Genomic DNA, 18,258 nt, shown 5'->3' on the forward strand with positions numbered 1-18,258 from the left:
CTTTTTTAAGGCAAACAACAAGGTAACTTTTAGGCTGTCTCAAAACACGCATCGTTATATTTAGGTAGATGACAGACATGTAAACCCACAAACTTGATGAGCAAAAGAGGATGGATGGATAGAAATTAGAGTATTTTTAATCATCTCATAATATTTATTACAAAATACGTGTACAGAAAATGAGTCGTACAGTGACGACTCGTTTTCTATTTCATTTATTTTCAATCATAGTCTATTATTCAGTCATCGATAGCTGGAGCGCGCCCCTGAACGCGCCAGGTGCATGGGGATGCTGTTTTCAAGCTCAACAACGTACAACACGCAACATCCTGTGGGGCCCTTCAAAGTAAGAGTCTCGGTAAACATTTTGTATAATTTCTTATAACTTAAGTCTTACAACGATTTAAACGTACAGTAAGCATATATAGATAGTCACGTGTTGGATTTCTGAACTTCGAATACCATAGAATAGAGCATAAAAACTTGTTATAATAGCTTCGTGCTCGTATTTTGAACGCTATCGCACTTCGGTTCCGGTTTCTTCTTCGCGGACTTTTGGTGACTTGACGCAGGCGCCGCTGCTGCTGCTGTCGTCAACCTGCAGCATCAGAAAACAACAGGCTAAAAACAGACTGGCGTATCCCGGTGAAGATGGTGGCCAAACAGAGGATCCGCATGGCCAACGAGAAGCACAGCAAGAACATCACTCAAAGAGGAAACGTAGCCAAGACGCTGGTGAGCCGCTAACGGACACGCAGAGCGACGCCAACCTGACACGTTAGCCCAGAGAGGTGACGTTCAGCCCGGCGTGAGCGCAGCGGTGATGGTAGTGCTGATGGTGCCAGCTGTCAGTTAAAGGTGTCAGGGTGCTGAGCGACTTGGGAGCTTCAGCGTGATATGTGCGGTGTGTTTTATTTCACACGGAGCGGATCGGGGTGTAATTTATTCAGACTGGATTCACTCCGCTCGTGACCGCCGCACACTGCATGTTGCTGTCCGGGTGAAGAGGCTGCAGTTAGGGCAGGAAAATTGCCGAAACCCGTTAATTCTGACATAAAATCAGCGGTAAACGTGAGAGCACGTCTGAAATGCATTGATTTAAAAACAAATAATTGGTTGTCATCAAGGAAAAGGAAAATAAACCCCAATAAACCCATCACTTTATTTTACTCTACATTGTGGGCCACATACAGTCCACTTTGATCCTAAGTGACCGGTGAAACTTTCTGTCATGGTGAAGAAGTTTAACTACACATTAATTACTGAGCTATCATAAAGTAACAGAAAAGACTTGTTAGAAATAAATATATTTTTTTAAAAATACAAAAATGATTAAAAGTAATGGTAAATGGCCTGCATTTGTATAGCGCTTTTCTAGTCCCTAAGGACCCCAAAGCGCTTCACACTACATTCAGTCATTCACCCATTCACACACACATTCACACACTGGCGATGGCAAGCTACATTGTAGCCACAGCTGCCCTGGGGCGCACTGACAGAGGCGAGGCTGCCGGACACTGGCGCCACCGGGCCCTCTGACCACCACCAGTAGGCAAACATGGGGTTAGTATCTTGCCTAAGGATATTTGGCATGCAGCCAGGAGGCAGCCTGGGATCGAACCACCGACCTTCTGATTAGTGGCTGACCTGCTCTGCCACCTGAGCTACAGCCACCCCCTAATGAAACAAAACAAATGATAAAAGGCTTTTTGGTAAATAAAAGAACGTACGATTTATTTATCAGATTTATTTGGTAATTTTTTGGAAATTTTTGTTGTTGTTGTTTGTTTTACTGTGGACCAATTGTTTAAAAAAACAAAAATAAGACTTGTAAAACTTACATTTTGGACTTTTAACTTTATTTAGGACCTCCTTCACATTGTTTGGCGTCTTCGCCAGGCCAGTTTTGGCTCCTGGGCCTTGTGTTGACACCCCTATGTAACCAGCTCCCAGTTTGGATTCAGGAGACAGACTTTAAAACTTTCCTTACTTCATGAATTTCACCTATCACGGGTTATTTGTTATAACGTAACTCCCGCGATAAACGAAGGACCACTGTACAGCACTCTACATTTTTCCTGCCTCCCCTAACCCCCAACCAGCCCCTCACTGAGCCTGATCCTGCTGGAGGGTTCTTCCTGTTAAAAGGGAGGTTTTCCTCCCCACTGTCGCCAAGTCCACTATTGTAGAATGGTTATCTTACAATATGAAGTGCCTTGAGGCAACTGTTTTTGTGATTTGGCGCTATGTAAATAAAGTTGAGTTGAATTGAAAAAACCGTGCAATTTCTACATGCTAGAAAACATTGGTTTCTTTCACTTACTACAGCATCACAACCATTTGGGCTAAAATTTTAAGAAAGACATTTGCAAAAAAAATTGCAGAAAAGTTTGTGGTGGCTCGTTGCCCAGAAGATTTTTGTGAAGTTCCCCCCAAAAAAGACAAAAAAGAACCAACTGGAGCTTTTCTCTCATTTAATTGTTTTTGAATCAATGAATGTGGTGTAGTATGAATGTAGCAAAAGCTGTAAAATCTAAGAAAATACAGTTAATGCCAAAATAGGTGAGCTGAACAGGAGTCTTTGCCCTTTTGACATCCCTGCTACTCAACATGTTTGTCTCACCTGCTCCCACCTTTCACTGAGGTCAGTGCAGTTGAATGGCAAGCTGATATCACAAAGCAAAACCAAAAAAAACACTGAATTAAAAAAGTGAAAATAGATGTTAGATGGCGCTTATGAGTCTTATTAGTTACTATTAATTACTTTTAATGACTGTGGAACATTTTAAAATATCTTTAATACGTCCTTCACATTTTCATTTTTATCTGCACTCTTTTCCACTACTGTGGATTTAAACATTTATTAACTTTAGTATCTGTTCTCAAGGTCAGTAAAGGGATCATGGAGGGTTGTCTTCTCCACAAGTTTTCTCTTTTCATTTCTGTTAGTCTCGGTAACTCTATTCAGTGATGTCAACATTAGTTTTCTTCACATATCCTCCTCCTCACACGTTTGACATCCCAACAGCAGACATGTAATGCAGAATGTCAAATTTGCTCATTTGCTCTAGTTTTCCAATAAAGCTCTGTGATAATCCTTCTCTGGTGATCCCCATGGTATTACACAGGGAGTGGAAGCATTTCTAGACCAAGATGAGCTAAAGACGAGCAGGTTTTGTCTTTTCCCACTGTGACGCCAGACACACTGGCCAATTTATTAGGAAGGTGTTGCAAGAACTGTTGATGAAAGTCAGGATGGAATCATACTGCCATATTATTTACACCAAATTTGGATCCTACCATCTATATATTGCAGCAGAAATTGAGTTTCATAGACCAGGCCACGTTTCTCTAATCTTCCAATGATTCTTGTTCTTAGCTGACAGGAGTTTCACCCAGTGTGGTCTTCTGCTGCTGTAGCCCATCTGCTTCAAGGCTCAATGTGTCATGGGTTCATAGATGCTCCTCTGAATGCTTTGGTTGTGATTATCAGGGTTTCTGCTGCTAAATCCTTGAGCTGGTTGCTGGTGTCTGATAAGATATGTACATGTTATTATATTAATAATAATAGAGTGAATGTCTCATTAAATAAGAGAATAATTTGGAAAGGAATAATATTTTTCTTTGTTTTTTTTTTAAAGTTAAAGTGAAATATTTTTAGATGTAAACATACAAATTCTCTCCCTTCTTTAAGTTACTGGCAAAACTTTTTCAGGTTGAGCCCACTTGAGATCAAATCAAGCTGCATGTGGTCCAGGTTTAACACATCCAACCAGATGTGGACATGTCTCAGCCTCCACCACTCTCAGCACTGGAGCCCCCCAGGGGTGTGTTCTGAGCCCCCTGCTGTACTCTTTGTACACATATGACTGTGTGGCCACTACCAGCTCCACCACCATCATCAAGTTTGCTGACGACACCGTCGTGGTGGGCCTGATCTCTGATAACAACGAGACGGCCTACCTGAAGGAGATTAGGAATCTGGAGAACTGGTGCCAGAGGAACAACCTCCTTCTAAACGTCAGTAAGACAAAGGAGCTGATAGTGGACTTCAGCACTAAGCAGGAGAGGAACTACCAGACCCCCGTCATCAACGAGTGCCCAGTGGAGAGAGTGGACAGCTTCAAATACCTCGGAGTGCACATCACGCAGGACCTGTCATGGTCCTGTCACATCAACACAGTGGTGAAAAAGGCCCGACAGCGTCTCTACCACCTCAGACGCTTGAGAGACTTCCAACTGCCCTCCAAGGTGCTCAGGAACTTTTACTCGTGCACCATAGAGAGCATCCTGGCGGGAAACATCTTAACCTGGTTCGGGAACAGCACCATGCAGGACAGACGAGCTCTACAGAGGGTTGTGCGGTCAGCTGAGCGCACCATCCGCTCCGAGCTCCCTGACCTGCACTCAATCTACAGCAGGCGGTGCTGGACCAAGGCCAGGAAGATCGTGAAGGACCTCAGCCATCCCAACAACAGACTGTTCTCTCTGTTGAGGTCAGGAAAGCGATTCCGCTCCCTGAAGACCAACACAGAGAGACTGAGGAGGAGCTTCTTCCCGCAGGCGATACGGTCTCTCAATCACACCACCACACAGTACTGACCCACACATATGGTTCTTACACACACACTGGACTTTCTGGACATTGTTTTTGCACAACACTGGTCACTATATTCTTCATTTCCAGTTAATACTTGTACAGCTGCTGTTATTGTGTATATATTTATTTATATTTAGATTTCTTCATACATTCTTATATAGTTCTATATTGTGTATTGTGTATTTTGTTGTACAGTTATTTTATTTTCAACTTTAATATATATATTTTATCTTATTCTTCCCAGTTAAATTTACCCTTCATTCTAATTTGTGTTGTACAGTTATTTCATTTTTAACCTTAATTTATATTTTATTCCTTCCTAGTTAAATTTACCCTTTTTAATTTTGCATATTTATTTCCTATCTTATTCATAGCCTTTCCTTTTTTTGTTTTCTTTAGGTCACGAGTAGCTGTCCAAGCATTTCACTACATATCGTACTGTGTATGACTGTGTACGTGACAAATAAAATTTGAATTTGAATTTGAATTTGAGCTCATCACGGCTGCTCTCTAAACCTTTGACTGATGAGCCACCGTGTAAAGAGGGAGAGAGAAGTGCTGACCCTGCACCTTTCAGTGTATAATTAGACTCTGAGGTTTATCCCTGCAAAAACAGTTGTTGAAGTTGGACAAGGAGCAGGGAAGCCTCTGTGTTTGCTCGGCAGCACATTTTTGCTGACGTACATGATGTGTGTTTCTCCTCCACAGCGGCCACAAGAAGAGAAGTATCCTGTGGGTCCCTGGCTGCTCGCCCTCTTTGTGTTTGTTGTGTGTGGATCAGGTACGGACGTTTTCTTTTTTTTTTAAATATCTACAGAAGAAAGTGGTTTCAACTGGTCAGTGATGCTGGATTTTAGGACCTAAAGTCAGACTGATGTGATGTATCAGTCTGTGTTCAATACCCAGCAGCTCTTTAATGCTTTGATTATCTCACTCAGATGACTGGACCTTCAGTAACTGTGTTAAATTAAGTGTTTTATATACACAGATAAGGCTTATTTCATGTTTAAAGGCTCACTCAAATCAAATGTTAATTAATTATGCAGTTGACCACTGGAGCTCCACATCCCCAATCCAGTAGATTTATTAAGCACTCACATTTAATCAGCCTCATTGGAGCAGGGCTGTGTTCACAGGGGAGTGTAGCGTGTCTATTGATGCTTTAAGACTAGAGTGCTGTGAAGTGTGAAGTCTCACATCGTGTTACTTGTCTGTTTTTAGTAAAAGAGAGGTTGACCCGTATTAAGCTCCTCCTCCATTTCAGATGACGGTGGCATCAGAAGATAATTCGGTCTACGGGAGAATCCCAGACATTTTTTTCAAACCCAGGGTGTAGTAAATTTTTCTCCAAAGCTGAAACGGCCTATCGATTTGCATGACCTTCACGTCACGTCATTGGAGCTTGCGTCATGTAGCTGTGCCGCATGACAGCTTGACCAGAAGTCTTACAAATTGCTTAGAGGACAGCATGGATGGGATCAGGGGTTAAAATGTAAATCTAATAACTGTGTATTTTAAGTACTTTGTGTATATTTTGATGGTAAAGCATTTGTGCTACCACTTGAGTATGATTAAGCCCTAAATACTTCTGTCGTTACAGTAACGATGAAAAATTTTGGAAAAGTCACGAACTTAAAAACGTCTTTTAAATGCTCATTAGAATTCAATTCAAAACGATGAGATGGAGACTTTCACATGTATGAACGTGGCCGTGGAGTAAGATCATAGAAATACATTTCTTCATTCTTGGCAAATTCTTTCGCTTTTGCTTTTCGCTTTTGCCAAGAATGTTTTTTTTTTTCCACCAGGACGCTCTAGGCCGTAGGTCGATGATCGATTTTGTAATCGTATCACCAGACCTGCGACCATATGATCTGGACACTCGGGTAAAGAGAGGGGCTGAGCTGTCAACTGATCACCACCTGGTGGTGAGTTGGATCAGGTGGCGGGTGAGGACGCTGGACAGACCTGGTGCACCTAAACGCGTAGTGAGGGTGTGAGGGGAACGTCGAGCAGAGGCCCCAGTCCGCGAGATCTTCAAAGCACACCTCCGGCAGAGCTTCAACAGCATTCCGAGGGAGACTGGGGACATTGAGTCCGAATGGACCATGTTCAGCGTCTCCATTGCCGAAGCTGCTGCATTGAGCTGCGGCCGCAAGGTGGTTGGTGCCTGCCGTGGTGGTAATCCCCGAACCAAATGGTGGACACCAGAGGTGAAGGGAGCCACCAGGCTGAAGAAGGAGTCCTATCGGGCTTGGTTAGCCTGTGGGACTCCGGAGGCAGCCGACAGGTATCGACAGGCCAAGCGGAATGCGGCTCGGGCAGTGGCTGAAGCAAAAACTCGGGTGTGGGAGGAGTTCGGAGAGGCCATGGAAAAAGACTTTCGGACTGCCTCGAAGAGATTCTGGCAAACCGTCAGGCGTCTCAGGAGGGGAAAGCGGTGCTCTACCTGCACTGTGTATAGTGCTGGCGGAGCGCTGCTGACGTCGACTGAGAAAATTGTCAGGCGGTAGAAGGAATACTTCGATGACCTCCTTAATCCCACTGACACGTCTTCCGAGGAGGAAGCAGAGTCTGAGGATGAGGGGAATGACCCGCCAATTTCCGGGGGCGAGGTCACTGAGGCAGTTAAACAACTCCTTGGTGGCAGAGCCCCTGGTGTTGATGAGGTCCGCCCCGAGTTCCTGAAGTCTCTGGACGTTGTAGGGCTGTCCTGGTTGACACGCCTCTGTTGCGTGGAGATCAGGGGCAGTACCTGTGGACTGGCAGACCGGGGTGGTGGTCCCCATCTTTAAGAAGGGGGACCGGAGGGTGTGTTCCAACTACAGGGGGATCACACTCCTCAGCCTCCCTGGGAAAGTCTATGCCAGGGTGCTGGAAAGGAGAGTTCGTCCGCTAGTCAAACCTCGGATACAGGAGGAACAATGCGGTTTTCATCCTGGTCGCGGAACACTGGACCAGCTCTTTATCCTCTCCAGGATACTTGAGGGTGCATGGGAGTTTGCCCAACCAGTCTACATGTGTTTTGTGGACTTGGAGAAGGCATTCGACCGTGTCCCTCGGGGTGTCCTGTGGGAGGTGTTGCGGGAGTATGGGGTGTCTGGCCCATTGCTACGGGCCATTCGATCCCTATACAACCGTTGCAAGAGCTTGGTTCGCATTGCCGGCAATAAGTCGGACTCGTTCCCGGTGGGTGATGGGCTCCGCCAGGGCTGCCCTTTGTCTCCGGTTCTGTTCATAATTTTTATGGACAGGATTTCTAGGCGCAGCCAAGTGGCGGAGGGCTTTCGCTTTGGTGGCCTCAGAATCTCATCTCTGATTTTTGCGGATGATGTGGTTCTGTTGGCTTCATCGGGTGAGGGCCTCCAGGTCGCACTGGAACGGTTCGCAGCCGAGTGTGAAGCAGCGGGAATGAGGATCAGCACCTCCAAATCTGAGGCCATGATTCTCAGCCGGAAAAGGGTGGAGTGCCCACTCCGGGTCGGGTATGAGTTCCTGCCCCAAGTGGAGGAGTTCAAGTATCTCGGGGTCTTGTTCGCGAGTGATGGGAGAAGGGAGCCGGAGATCGACAGACGGATTGGGGCTGCAGCTGCAGTAATGCAGACGCTGCACTGGTCCGTCGTGGTGAAGAGGGAGCTGAGTGTAAAAGCGAAGCTCTCAATTTACCGGTCGATCTACGTCCCTACCCTCACCTATGGCCACGAGCTGTGGGTAGTGACCGAAAGAACGAGATTGCGGATACAAGCGGCAGAAATGAGCTTCCTCCGAAGGGTGGCTGGCCATCCATGAATATGGATGGATGGACAATGAGATTTTCAGTGTGTTTCAGTGAGCGACCCACAAACTGACGCCACATTACAGGGACACACATCTGCTGCAGTTTTAAAAAGTATCACAGAGTTGACAGGACTTTAAAAAAAAAAAAAAAAAGCTGCTGATTGGAGCGGGAAATTGGACCCAGGAACGGGATAGAGAATCCAGATGAGAAATGATGTCATGGCTGTTTACCACGCTGTTTTCCTTCCTGTCAAGGCTTTGACGTCGTGTCTCCCTGTGTGCTCTCAGCCATATTTCAGATCATCCAGAGCATCCGTATGGGGATGTGATGAAGGAGAAGACTCTGGACCCCTGCCCTCTACCCCCCAAACCCTCCTCATGCCCTCATAGCGCCTCACCTGTGCACCCTCCAGAGGTCCAGAGATGAATGCCACTCCTTGGAGAGAGAGGGAGAGAAGCGTCCCCCTGAAGCTGACCCTAAAGACACCACCCTGCCCCTGATCAGCGTTTACAGTATTGCAGTCTGTGGTACTGACAGCTTTTCTATGGACAGTCTGAGACCACACCGGCTGGAGATCGTGATTCATTTTGTGTGTGTGTGTGAGAGAGAGAGAGAGGTGGTGTGTGACTGTGCGACCAGTGATTCCTGCTAACAATGTGCCATACTTGTATAATTCACTGTCAGTCTATGAAGAATGTTTTTTCAAATAAATGTTGAGCATTTAGAAAACGTCCACGTTTAATTCTGCTGTCGTAGACTCTGTTTTACCAGAGCACGATACTCACTCCACCCGTCAGAGGTTTCATGTTGTAGGTGGCAGCAGGATGCAGCTAAATGCTTTAAATGTCACCCGGGGTACGCATACAGCTCATTTGTAAAGTAGCTATCAGAACTTTGTGTACATAATCTTGCATTTCCAGTTTAAATATGGTTTCCCTCTAAACAGAGATGGTGGGTATTTTCAGTAATGAGAGGGATCAGGGGGTGATTTAGAAGTTTGAGAATGACAAACAAAAACACTGCTTTCTATATTTAAGGTTCAGTTCAGCCACCTAAAGGGAACAAATGAGATCCCAGTGCATTAAACCAGTGTGAATATCACCTTGTTTAACTGTTACGTGTTACAGAGCAGTAACACAGTTTGTAATATGACTTTTTAAAGTCATATTACAAACAAACTGTGTTTGTAATATGACTTAATTGCTGTCTGCTAAGATAACATTATTTGATATGTAAACACTGAATTTAATTACATCTGCAAGTTATCCAAATTATATATTTATTTTTGTTTTTATTTTCTGGAGCTTAAATGCATTTGTTTAGGTTTGGGTTTTTTTAGCGTCACTTTAATGGAGTCTGTAAAATTCCCTGACTCTTAAATACATGCAGAGCCCATTGTGGTTATATGTAATTGCTCGTAGGAGGCAGTTTCATATAAAGAAAGCAAGCCATGGGAGGTCTGGCCTCTTTGGATAGTTTTCCCTCCACAGCAACTGAGGAAGGTGAGTTTATTTTATAAGTCATCCACCTGGATATTGGAGATCTTAGAGATTGTAATGGCCTCTCTAACTAATGCTACAGTCACAATGTGCAGCGGTCTCATTCATTTTGTAACAGTTGGAGACGGGCACCTGGTGTACAACTACTTGTTTCAAAACGATTTTGTTGTGTAAAGATGGGCTCTGTCTGCCATCAGCTTGCGATTGAACAGGGACAAGTGGACAGTTATGAGCAATCTGTGATAATAGCTGTGATTAAATGTGAAGTGAAAATCACTTCTGTCTCCATATACATACACAGAAATTTATATAAACTCCTTGAGTCCAGTCAGAATTTCAGATGGTAAACTAATATTGATGCAGTGGTCACGCTCCAACCTTCTTTAAAAAGAAAAAAAAAAATATATATATATATATATACACACACACACACACACACACACAGCTGCCAACCAGTTGAGTCAACTCCCTTACTGCAAAGAGTTGAGTTGCACTAATTGTCCAGTGGTTGTCAGAGTTTAACATTAGACTAGTTCCCAGGTTTTTTCAGCTGTAGCTGCAAACAGGGATACCAACCTAACCTCTTTCATTTGACTTTTTCTTTTTAATTTAATGCAATTTCAGTTGCTTTGTCTTTTTCATGGTTACTATATGGAGGGGATACGTCAGAGGCAAGTTTTAAGTTAACCAAGTAGACATCCAGAGTGTCAACCTCTTGTCTTTCAGTCTCATCACAGAAACATTTTACCAAATTAATCCCAAAATTAAAGCGATTTCCTCTAGTTAGTTTATTTCAAGTTCACAAAATCATGCGTTTTATTTTAGTTAATGCTCCACTCTTGTCCAAATGTGGTCACTCTTTTCATTCATGAGCGCAGTAATTGGACAGGAAAACTGGGGAGGGGAGGAGAAAAAAAGGAGTCATTTCTTCCTTAACCATGTTTATTGAAAGTTGTGAAGTGCAGCTGTCAAGTGCAATTGTGGTATGTATGTTACAATATCTCATCCGGTCATTGCGGAAACATGCACAGAACATGAGCATACAACTGATACACAGAATGAAAAAGAACATCTCTAGAGTTTGTATTTTTTTTTTTTTTTTTTTTTTTTTTTTAAATTGAACTTTAAGATATTGTTCATCCAAAAGTATTTCACTGTCAAAAAAAAAATAAAATAAAATAAAATAAAGAGTGCAATACTCCAGAAAGAAAAAGAGAACCAAGTGGAAATGGTTTTACAGTCAAGAGTTAATGTTGCAGTAAGGGTTATGGACAACACAGTCGAGCTGCTTGTTGTCAGTTAAATATCCTAAACTCCTCGTCCACCCACAGTCCTGAAAATACAGCATTAAAAATAGATGACACAGGCTGGGCAAGACTCATCTGCATCAATCTGTGTGACCTAGATAGCATCTGTTGTTTATCTTCACCACCACCTCCTCTCTATTTTACATGATACTTACACTATACAGAAATATACATCATCCTCTGCCCTCTCGAATCTTTTAGGAAAACAAAAAGGGGAAAAAATGCAGCTTAGCCCAAAAGAAGTCTCAACCCTGTCTGATAAGGTTTAAATTACATGCCACTGCAGGGCTGAGGAAACTGCAATGAGGAGCTTCGAGGGCAAAAACGAGGAGGTTGAAATACTGAAAATAGAATATCATCATCTCCATAAGAAACCACGGTTTGTTCATCCCATCAACCCACAGCTAAAAGATCATACCATCATCATCAATGCTGCTGTAAAGAACCTCCCCTCCCACCCCAAACTCCCCCAAGATGGGGGAGTCTGTGATGATTGCTCACATTCTTCATTTGGAGAAGGTGTCTTCCTCTTGAGTCCGTCAACCTGGAAACTTCTTTTATTTACATCATTCTGCAAAACAGGAAACTATCAATCCTGCTGCTCCACCCACTGGTGTAGTCGACATCACTCAGGCACAGTGATTTTTTTTCTTTCTTCTATTTAAATCTAAGCATTGTTTCCACTGATGAGCTGTTCCTCTGTAAGACATTCTAGTTGATGAAAAGAGGGGGACTTTTTTGGCAAATGTTCAAAACAACTTCATGTACAGCATCTCAAGATTGTCGCCCTCCCCCCGCGCCTCCGAGCGCAGCCCCCGCTCGTCCCTCTGTCTGCATCCTTCTGAGATAAAATGTGCAAATTCTCATCTTAACGGCGTAGCCTCCTGCGGTTGAAGGCAAAGTTTGGCTCGGCGGCTGTGCCAGAGCTCAAACAACACAAACAAACAAACAAACAAAAAAGTCAAGTTCTCCACCTGGGCCAGGCTACGCCGAGGGGCCGGAGCTGTGTGTTGCAGACTGGGAGAGGGTGGTGGCGCTTGCGGGTCCCGGCGTGGCGGCCATTTGAGGGGTAGGTGGCGAGCCGGTCTGAACCTGGGCCTGGAACTGGGCCATCTGTTCGGGGCTCGCCAGCGTCTTCAACAGCGTGTTCTCCTGCTCTAGCTGGGAGTTACGCTCGATCAGCTCCTTGATCTGCTCCTTCAGCACCTCCACCTCCTCACGCACGGCGTACATGAGGTGACTCTTCACCAGGTCCTGAAAAAGACAGGAGGTAGAGGTTTACGACAGGAATCCACAAACATCAGATAAATCAGGTTGTGCCTTTAGGCAAAAATCATAATTGTAACCGTTTGATGTGAATTTAAATTTAAGGATGAGGTTGATAAGGAGAAGGATAAAATAACAGGTAGCATCTGTTAAACCAAATGGAAATTGCACATTTTTACATTTAATAGATATGCACCAATTTGAAACACAGCGCTATTACAATGCCAATGTTTACTAAATAAGCTGTAATCCTCACTGTAAGGAAGAGACTGGACAAGACTCACAGGATAATGTTATTCAGTCCCGTTACACACCGAGTACCTTCTTTTGCTGCTTTGCACACATTGAAGTCAGGAGTGAAATGACATTGAATCAAGTTGTTGACGACACATTATGCTAACTTTAAATTAATTAATATGGAATTTTTCCTTCCTACTGTCAGCAAGTGCTTGCTCACGGGGGTGGGGTGGGAGTGGGGGTCGTCTGATTGTTGATGTTTTCTCTATATCACTGGAAGGTCTCTACCTTACAATACAAAGCGCTTTGAGGTTACTCCTAAGGCTTGATCTCCTCAGGGAGACGAATTTACGGAAGGAAATGTGACACAGCTATTGCCTTATACAAAACTACTAACACTTTTGAGTTGAATTATTTATTTAAAATTTCCTTTTAATTTTATCAATGTTGTTGTGACTAATTAGAAAGTAACATTCTGGATCAGACTTAATTTATTATCCTCTTCAGTTGCTTTCTGATTTCCATAAATCAACTGTTCTTAACATTAAGGGACATTTATTAAAATCTAACTAGTCTTTAAGGATCCAGCTAATTTTCAATTGCAAACACCAGCAAAAGAAAAAGCTACCTGTCTTATGTCTTCACCTGGACCAGATGCTGATGGCCTTAAGGTGTGACTATTTGTGCATCATGGGACTGTACACTGAAAATACTGTTGATCATAGTTTTAATGATCTGGGAAAACAAACATTTAAAGCTGACCTATTTTATTTGGAAAAAGTCAGGAACTTTCATTCAAGCTGAAAGTATCCCTAAATTGAAGCTGTGTGTTATCTTTTCATGGAAAAGCACTGCCAGCCTTCATTATACTGAACTATTTTATGAAAAAACGAATGTTTCGAGAGAGAAAAATAAAAATAAACTACTATAACAACAAAACAACAACAAAATGATAGTTACCTAAAACATTAAACTAACAGTTCATGAAGGAGTAAGTGGAAAGAGATCTTTAGAAGCGAGTTTCTATGTAATCTAATCTGGGATAATATAATAGATGATGATGAAAGGAGAAGCGTGAGAGGGAATATTCCCAAGGTGCTACGTCAGCAAGCCGGCCCACGTTTAAGTGTTAGCCAATCAGAGCCCGAGATATTTATACCCAGGCTGCAAGCCTTCCAGTTTGCCTAGCAACAAGAGCTGACAGCAGAGACAACAGAGACTTTAGATTTTTCTGGAAATAAAGGGCTAGATCTTTTTAAAACTTTGATTATTTTTTGATCGGCTGTTGTGCTTATAATTTTATATTTATTTTATATTTGTAATAATCGGGATGTTCTTTCAACTTGGAACCAGCGGTTCGTTTTGAGTTAGCTAAACTACTTTCACCTTTACGTCCGGTCACTCGTCAGTTCTGAAGTCTCACACTATTGCACTATTCTCCACGTATTAGCGGTTTTATTTCACAATTCGTTAACGTTTTGTTTGCCAGAAATTCAAATAAACACTTAAGTACACTGGGATGACGAAGTTCCAGATATAGGTGATTTAAAGTAAAATACTTTTAAGGAATACCCTATTAAGACATCTTATAGCAATTCGAAGACAACAAATTAAAGGAAAAACTCACCATCGCTTGCTCTATCTTGTTGTCTATGGCCACAACGCTGGCTCCGGATGAACTGCAAGAGAAAAGAGAAATAAATCCATTTTAAGCCAAACTGTGCTGCAATGGGGGGAGGGGGGGAGGGGGAGAAAAGCAGCAAATAAGATGGATGGAGAGAAATGCAGAGAATAGAGGAAAGCGAACCGCAGAGCCTGAGGAGCTCCCTCTATAGAAATGTAGGTCGCTACTAGAAACATCTGGAATTTTCTATAAAAGCAGGAATTTTTTATGCTCTTTTTTCCCCTCACAGTGAGCATTTACAGTCATCTAAGCTGGATGCTACACAGTCATGAGGAAAAGGCACAGCGCTGCAGGTGAAGCAGCTGACGGAGCATTCACCTATTATCGAGCTGGACGTGCGAGCTCTCCGCGCTCAACAGCGACGACAGGAACGATATGGAAAAATTCCTCAGCTGGCACACGCCTAGATCCATAGCCATGGTGTAGCACGGAGCATTCATGCTGTTCATGATTTACAGGATCTGCGTGGCACATCCACGCGCTTCTTTCCCTGTGTGTTTTCCCCCTTTCCTTTTGTTGTTATTGGTCCTCTCTCCGGTAAAGCTCGCGCACTGACTGCAGCGGTACGGATGTAAGCCAAGGTCAGTTCATCACAGCGACGCGCGTACACACAGATCTGCAGCTAAGGACGAGGCTGGATGATTTATCCACACACGCGCAGAAAGAGACAGACCTCCGATTGGTGGAGGCTGAGTCTGTTTGCGTAATATATGCAGGGAACGCCCACACCTGCAGCTCTGCCGACTGGTTTCGGCATAAAATCATAGTTCAGCAGCACAAAGGGGGAATATCCGAAAAACAGCTCCCCCCCATAATCATATATTATTGAATTTAATCATTTTAAATCATTGCTGGATGGCCATATCTTTATCTGTACTCACAGGCCTAGACACTAGCTGGCAATCCCCTGGCATCTACCCGTCGCTAGAGGGAAAAGAATTTGAATTCCCTGAATGCCTCTTCAAACATTCTTACAGTGGTGAGGCTCAACATTGACATGAAGGTAAACGTTGTACATGTATTTGGCGAGCATTTGCAGGAAATCTTCCTTGCAAATGACCGGCAATCGCAGCAGCTTGGAGATTTTTTGTTTTGGCACAACCTGACCAATTTAACCTAAAAACAACAAGCAACCGCTTGCCAACCACTCAGTGAATGCACATTTTTCCTCAAAATGGTGAGCACGAAGATCTATGCTGACATCTGCACACCTGCCAGTCATTTGTGACCTCCACATTACTATTGCACGCGCCCCAAACAGTGGGCTTCAAAGTAGTAGAACAGCTTTCTGCACCAGAGAATAATAAAGGCTCTATCCTTTAGGAGCAATGCAACTTTTTGCATGGACCAAAAATTAAAACACCAAAATAACGTTTGTAAAAAATCTTCCTAAATAACAAGTAACTGAAGATTGTAACAATATGGAGTGCAAACTACAAAACTTAATATGGTGGAGCAGAAAGGGAATGAGCATAACTTAAATACTTATAAATGATCACAACTGTGCTCCATGTAAATGTACTAAGTTGCTTTGCACTACTGGTCCTAGCCACGCTCTCGTCCAAACTAAGGCATTATTTCATTGGCACCCATGAGGGCCAGTGTCCATTATGAGAAAGAGCTTATAATACGGAGAAATGGCTCAGGGACAGATAAGACGATAAATTATTTAGACAAGACGCACAAGGTTGACGGACAGGGAATGTATCAGCTGCTGCTGCTGTAGTCTCCACAGTAAGAAAGACTTTCATCCAAGGGGGTCAAACTTAACGGTAACATTTAGTTTATTACTTAAATTAATTTTCACATGTGTTGTGGTGCCTGTGGGTAACTTAGATCCTCTAAATAATCTATAACATTCATATCTTTGGAGAACATGCCAACCCCACACAGAACAGCTGAAGTCTGCTCCTCCATGAATCTGGTTGTGCTCGAGGTTTCTTTCTGTAAAAAGGAAGATCTTCCTCCCTACTGTTGCTGGGGGTATCTCCAATTCTGTAGGGTCACAGTGTGCTGTTGCGAATTGATGCTACAAATAAAACTGAACACTGAAACTTCAGATGAAAGTCAACTTGGTCCATGTAATCTGCACTAACAGAACATAATCAAAAGAACAGCTTAGCTTTTATTTTAGGTTACACAGAAATGAACGTATTTAAAATACTTCAGGTGGGCACTTAGTGTTATTTCGTGTACATATGTTGCCCCCTTGCGGCCTTGTGATGTATTGCACTTTGAGGATTATTATCAAAGGACTCTGGCATTAAAAAGACTGTCTTACCAAATGGGAACAGAGATGGTATACATAGAAATAAAAGGTCCTCCACTTCCAGACCATTTTCTTTCTCAAATATTTGCAGGCCAAACACTGTATAAGCACATTTCAGAAAAATCCATCACCCCACAAGTCTCTCCTTATTGAATAGAATTTAAAAGATACATAACTGAGGCAGTTTGTCCTCTGCATAAAACAGTGTTGACTCTCGCAGAATATACCATTATGTATATTACAAACAAAATGACAGAAAGACCTGGGCTTTCCTTTTGAACACAGTGAGTGGGATTTCCAGTGTGAGGGGAGCAGATACCTCTGTTGTAAAACAACCATTACAAACTCTGAACCCTCTGAAAAAGATCATGTTCACCTATAACAGCCTTATTAGACAACATATTCAATTTTTCATCTGCCATAAACTGTTGCTCTCTGAAACAGTGAAACTATGTATAGAGAAATCAACATTTGTCTGGCAAATACTGGTCAGACAAATGTGGTTTACATGATTAGTTTTGTGGTTTTGAGCGCATATGGATGATGCATTTCATTTGCTTTTATTATACTGGTATACATGTATGCATATCATTCTGATTTAGTTTGTGTAAATACTCAGTCCCTCATATCATAATATCTGGATTTATTTGTTGGAATTTGAAATATTAAGTTCTTTATTGGATTATTGTAATTTCAATTTAGTGAAATAGAACAAAGTGAGGAGTTCTTTAGTGCCATTTCATAAAGTTGTACACCTATACTTTTTCAGATTGGTTGTTTTTCATGTTTTGACTGCAGTAGCACATTAAATTACAGACTTTTGGGATACATACAAGTACATCTGATGTGCAATGGCTGTGTTGGGTTAAAAAAAAAAAAGTTAAAACAGAAACAAAAGTAAATAAAGCAGATGCTCCTCCTCACTGCAAGATGATCCATGTCTACATATTTTTTGAGGTTTTACTTCAGAGACATATTCGTAATCTTACGTTATTTTATTTCATCCTATTCAACTGAGCTTTTTTCATTATGATTAATTTCACTTCCACTAATTTTGTTTTGTTGTTGGTTGTGTTTACTGTTTTGGTTGCTATAATGTGGAAATTTTGCTACTATTTGTAAACATAAAGACCTCTTATCTTACCTAATTCTACACTGTTATCAAATGTCTGTCTTCAAGGCAGTCATGGTGGGTCACTGCAGCTAATTTGACTGAAATCTACACACCCAAAAGTTTTTTCACACACATTACAGATGGGAGTCTTTGTTCAACAGACTCAAACAACTCCTACATTTCCAAACATTTCCACATCAGACACCCACAGCGCACCACCCTCTCCCATATACCTCCCTACACCCGGTGAAAAGGTCACTCTCACACATTCCCCAAACACACGCAAAGTCCTTAAAATCTCTTATACAAACTCTTGACATTCACGCCTCTGATCACACCCATGTCCACATCATACAGCAATCAAGCCACAAAACTAGTGTGAAGAAACTTAAGGTCCAGTTTCTGTGGTCAGAACGAGTTAATGTTTCATCAGGAGGTCAGAATGCGAATTATAACCAGACAGCTGAGAAACGGACTTGCCAGCAAGCACAGGACAGCTATGAA

At 42.6% G+C, this 18,258-nt stretch overlaps 2 protein-coding genes across 4 annotated transcripts in view; one reads left to right on the top strand and one right to left on the bottom strand.

Moving 5' to 3' along the window:
• Positions 1-543: 543 nt before the first annotated feature.
• Positions 544-9,233, top strand: serp2 (stress-associated endoplasmic reticulum protein family member 2). The gene is made up of 3 exons (XM_082507121.1): positions 544-735; positions 5,309-5,381; positions 8,666-9,233. Exons 1-3 carry the CDS (start codon positions 652-654, stop codon positions 8,704-8,706), a joined length of 198 nt encoding a protein of 65 aa, XP_082363247.1. The 5' UTR covers positions 544-651; the 3' UTR covers positions 8,707-9,233.
• A 1,568-nt stretch (positions 9,234-10,801) lies between these two features.
• The window catches only part of tsc22d1 (TSC22 domain family, member 1), a 41,669-nt gene continuing 34,212 nt past the window's right edge, over positions 10,802-18,258 (bottom strand). Inside the window, exons 1-3 of one of the 3 annotated variants that reach the window (XM_082508628.1) lie at positions 14,690-15,090; positions 14,315-14,366; positions 10,958-12,438 (exon numbers count right to left, since the gene is read on the bottom strand). In XM_082508628.1, coding sequence (XP_082364754.1) covers positions 12,169-12,438; positions 14,315-14,366; positions 14,690-14,820 — 453 coding nt within the window. In that variant the 5' untranslated portion in view covers positions 14,821-15,090 and the 3' untranslated portion in view covers positions 10,958-12,168. Of the gene's footprint in view, positions 12,439-14,314; positions 14,367-14,689; positions 15,091-18,258 lie in introns of those variants that run through there. The other 2 variants (XM_082508627.1, XM_082508629.1) reach the window with 2 other exon arrangements.

Source organism: Aulonocara stuartgranti (assembly GCF_965226115.1).
Source record: "Aulonocara stuartgranti genome assembly, chromosome: 16".
Taxonomy (NCBI): Eukaryota; Metazoa; Chordata; class Actinopteri; order Cichliformes; family Cichlidae; genus Aulonocara; species Aulonocara stuartgranti.

Excerpts from the sequence above, each read along its gene's own strand:
- serp2 (XM_082507121.1), top strand. The coding sequence starts at position 652 with ATGGTGGCCAAACAGAGGATCCGCATGGCCAACGAGAAGCACAGCAAG. Across the intron at positions 736-5,308 it reads GAAACGTAGCCAAGACGCTG|CGGCCACAAGAAGAGAAGTA; the intron begins GTGAGCCGCTAA and ends TCTCCTCCACAG. Across the intron at positions 5,382-8,665 it reads GTTTGTTGTGTGTGGATCAG|CCATATTTCAGATCATCCAG; the intron begins GTACGGACGTTT and ends GTGTGCTCTCAG.